This window comes from Sinocyclocheilus grahami, unplaced genomic scaffold, assembly GCF_001515645.1.
Source record: "Sinocyclocheilus grahami isolate Dianchi unplaced genomic scaffold, SAMN03320097.WGS_v1.1 scaffold734.1, whole genome shotgun sequence".
Lineage (NCBI taxonomy): Eukaryota > Metazoa > Chordata > Actinopteri > Cypriniformes > Cyprinidae > Sinocyclocheilus > Sinocyclocheilus grahami.
The window spans coordinates 270,441-274,702 of record NW_015505913.1 but is presented as its reverse complement, the minus strand read 5'-3'; the positions used below and the strand labels follow the sequence as shown (position 1 = coordinate 274,702).

At 44.0% G+C, this 4,262-nt stretch overlaps 2 protein-coding genes across 4 annotated transcripts in view; one reads left to right on the top strand and one right to left on the bottom strand.

The window, feature by feature from the left end:
- LOC107560584 (zinc finger protein 501-like) overlaps positions 1-4,262 on the top strand; it is a 176,198-nt gene that overhangs the window by 47,666 nt on the left and 124,270 nt on the right. The window lies entirely within an intron of this gene.
- Positions 960-3,888, bottom strand: LOC107560589 (adhesion G protein-coupled receptor L1). Its single transcript, XM_016244813.1, has 3 exons — positions 3,744-3,888; positions 3,589-3,606; positions 960-2,957 (listed from the first exon to the last, which is right to left on the bottom strand). Exons 1-3 carry the CDS (start codon positions 3,859-3,861, stop codon positions 2,125-2,127), a joined length of 969 nt encoding a protein of 322 aa, XP_016100299.1. The 5' UTR covers positions 3,862-3,888; the 3' UTR covers positions 960-2,124.

Below are 4,262 nucleotides of genomic sequence, written 5' to 3'. Positions count from 1 at the left end.
CACACACACACACACACACACACACACACACACACACATCTCAGTGTTAACAGAAACCCAACCGAAAACAAATGTTGCTGATGATGATAACGCAGCACTATCTACTTAACCAGGCATGTGATCAGCCATGACTAAAAAAGAAAGAAACACTGTTCTTCCCAGTTTGATATGACTACATAATAATAATAATAATTATTATTATTACTTTTATTGTTTAAAACGTATTGTTTAATTACATTTTAATTTTATTTAAATTATAAAAAATTGTGTATGAAAGTATGAAATGAATAATAGTATTATACAGTAAATAAAAATAGTATTTAATAATTATAATAATTTACTAGAACAACAGAAATTTGCTAATGTTTATGGTCTTAACTTATTATCTTTCAAATTTAGAACTTTTATTTTGGCAGAAATCCACAGAGAGACCTTAAAATCTTGTGTTTTTGTTGAGTCGTCACAACAAATTTGATTTGATTTACCTCGGATTTACACAATTCATACCTTAGGTCGGAAAATATGGAAATTCATATAAATATGGGGGAAAAATCACATCCTTACTCAGTGTAACTCTAAAATCTGAGTGGTTACCAGCGATGTTGTTCCAGGACCAATAAGGCCGAGTCACATTTTTTTAAATTTAATTTTCTTAAGACAAATATGAACACAACCTCAGCAGCCAAACATTAGAAGGGCTGCAAAATAAGTTATAATGCTCACCGGATGCTGTGTTTCATCCTAGATGCTTGAGATGCTCTCTACCTGTTCACCAGCTGAGCCTTGACCTCCCGGTCAACACCGTGCTCATCGGAGATCCTGAATGACATTTAAGCAAATTAGCTGAGGAAAAGTCCGAACAGCATCGGTTTGCTTTTGTCTGTTTTATTTTGATTAAAAAACATTTCTTATCTTTTTTACATGAATCACTCTGAGAGAGAGAGAGAGAGAAAGACCGAAAGAGAGAGTGAGAAAAAGGCCGGAAGAGGAGACAGTGTCATCAGTTCATCTACATATTCTTTAAGACTTTTTTCAACCATAAACTCGTAAGTGAAAGAGAAGCATGTCCAGAGGCGTTGCGTCTCTCAGTTCTTATTTACAGGACCTACTTAAACACAGGAAGGGGGCGGAGCATTGAGTCAACGTTCTCCAAACCCAACAACATGATTGGTCAGTGTCTTGAACACCAAAGCGAATGATTGGTTGGCGTCCGGACAGGTGGCGCGAGAGTTCGTTATCCGCCACACTGCTCAAAAACAACAGTCTGGTTGATTCGCTTGACGTGTTGAACCCGTGACTCTTAACCTTATGACGGTGAGAGCGTGATCCTGACAGTAGCTGCTCCCCAAGTGTGTGTGATTTTTTATTTATTTTTTTGGCATGTGTAAGAGCTGCGGTCTCTGGTGTAAGTGTCATCACATTCTGATAAAGGTCTGACACTCATAAACCACACCACCCTGAATGAAAGAAATCCCACTGAAAAACCAGCTTAAGCCAGCCTAAGGTGGTTTTCAGATGGTCTCCCACCAAAAACCAGCAAAACGGACCAGTTTGGGCAGGTTAGGAGACCAGATACCTACCCCAGGATGGTTTAAACTGGTTTTCTCAGCAGGGAGGAGATGGAGAATGGACAAATGGAGGAAAAACTACCCGATAAGAAGATTTCTTCTTAGAAAGGACAGACGGATGTGCTTGAATGGCAGTGAGATGAGCAGGGTGGGTGTTCGGGTGACCAGGAGACAGAGAAGTGGAGGAGGAAGCCAACATTGCCATCATCATCACCATCACTATCACCATCTCAATAGGGATCTCCCAAGGCTTTCAGCACACTGCTCTTTCTGAGAGATCTCAAGACACACGATAATGGTTTTCATTATCTGAAAGTAGCTTCATACTAATGCGTGAACCTCCTGGAAACACGTCTGGCCCATATTCCACTACAAAATCAAGTGAACTCAGATCTCAAATGAAGTCTTTCTTAAGATTTGTGGGTGACCTACAAACCAGACGCATGGTTTCGAGAGATTCGCCCAGATACTAATGGCGATGATGATGGCGATGTTGAAGACGTCCACCCTCATTGTCCTCCTCCAGATCTACGTGTCCTGGTCACCAGCGCCCTAGTCACAGACTCGTCACCAGTTGCATCTGTCCGTCGCCTTCCCCCTGCGAGGGCTGCAGTCCCGGCCGAGCCTCGTCGTTGTTCCTGCGAGGCGGAGGCTGGTAAAAAGCTGAGATGTGCGCTTGGCGTCCTGCGCTGAAGTACAGCTCGTCCGGCGGGAGGGTGGAGTGTGGCTCCGCCCCCAGCGCCTCGGGACTGCTGTCGGGATAAGATGAATCACGGTCCCGCGCGTACAGGGAGGCGGAGTCTGGCCCGGCCCCGCCCACGCCGTCCGTGATTTCCGCCGAGAAGCTCTCCAAGTCCTCCTCGCTCTGGTAGAACACAGACTGGGCGTGCTCCAGGAAGCGGGGCTTCTCCGGCAGGAGGGGTTTATCAGGTAGGCGGGTCTTGTCCGGGAGGCGTGGCTTTTCCAGCGCTTTGTACAGCAGCTCCTCCTCGTCCTGCGGAGGCGGCGGAGGTGGGCGGGGCAAGGGCCGTTGCGGAGGCTCTCTGTGACTCGTCGACGTTGCGTAATCCTGCCGGTGCATCGTGGAATTTGGTCCATTGCCGTAGCGATCGGTGGAAGGCCGCAGGTTGCTCTGGACGAGCTCGGATATGATCATCTTCTCCAACGCCGCCGCATCAGGAAGGTTCTGCCTCAAACCGCCAGCAGGCTCTGCCCCTCTAGGCGTCAAAAGGGCGGGGCTGACTTCTCCAGACACGCCCCCGGATCCCACAGGAACGCCCCCCAGCAGATCCGAACTCCCTCCGTGTAGCGAGTAGCTGTTGTTGTAGTTTCCGTTGAGCCGGACTCCCTCCAGCCCACACGACTCACGGCTGCACGACAGTGTGCCCTCTACAGGACAGAGAGAGAAGTGCTCGATTACACAGCGGCAGACGTCTGATTTTCTGAATTAAATGCTTGTAGTTTGAACAGCAAAAATTTGAATTCAGATCCATCTGGAAATGTTTCAAGTTTCATGTGACACTGTGATATATAATTGATTCTGATGCATAAGCATGAATGTGTGCATATAGGGATGCTTTTGGCGTTTACGTTCTCTCATGCATGTAGTGAACATGAACATTCACTCTTTCCTCAATAATGCCGACTGTCATGCCTCTTGTCAGTTTGCTCACAGTAAACCAGAATAATTCTAAAATTACGCACCCTTGTGTCATTCCAAACCCAATTTGGACATAGGACCCCAGCTAACTTTATTTTATAGCCCCCAGTTCTCTCCTTTATTCAAGTTATTAATCCAGCTCTGTAGTAATGGAAATCTAAAACACTGGAAAATCTGATGTCTGATCCAGTGATTGTGACGTAAATGTGATACTGCAGAAATGAGACCCAAGCATTTCTGAATGTTTCTTGTCATGCTTGAGTTGAATAACTGAATTGACACAGCAGGGAGGTGAAGGTGAAGGAGCAGCATGGACATGAAAGAAACACAGACAGAGAGAGTGTGAACACGTGTCCATACTTGAGTTTCTGAACGTGCCTGTAGATCAGTTCATAAAGAGACAGAACAGAGAGAGCAAGACAGAAGAGAGGAGAACGTGAGTACAGATACAAACATTTAGAGAAAACACACAAAACAGTGCTCTTCATCACACACACACACACACACACACTGACCAGTGGCGTTGAAAACTGCTGGTGACGGGGGGTTGAATGTTTCAGCCAATAGGGTGTTGTAAGGGGAGGAGCCAGAGTGGGTCTGTAGCATTGGATTGGCTAGGAGGTGATTACCCATAGTGCCTGAGGAGAAACAGCTGTGTGAGTTGACATGGGTCGCTCCCGAAAATGTAAAAATGAAAATGTATCCATATTTATATTTACTTTTTATTACTTGTATTACTTAAGTCCACTTTTTAAAATATTTTTCTATGTATTATACATTTCTTAAGTAAATTAATCTATTAATTATGTATAACACACCGAAAATGATTTACATTTACATTTATTTCAATCTTTTTTTTTAAATATTATAATTTTTACATTGCTTTATTTAGTAATATTTAAAATTTTGACAAAAGCACAATGTAGATTTTTCTGTATAACTAATTAAGATGAAATTGTGATTAACAGGGATGTTTAACTCTGTATGTGTGTGTGTGTGTGTGTGTGTGTGTGTGTGTGTGTCTGTGTGTGTGT

What these genes read in the sequence shown, in the direction of transcription:
- LOC107560589 (XM_016244813.1), bottom strand. Translation starts at nt 3,861, where the DNA reads ATGGGTAATCACCTCCTAGCCAATCCAATGCTACAGACCCACTCTGGC.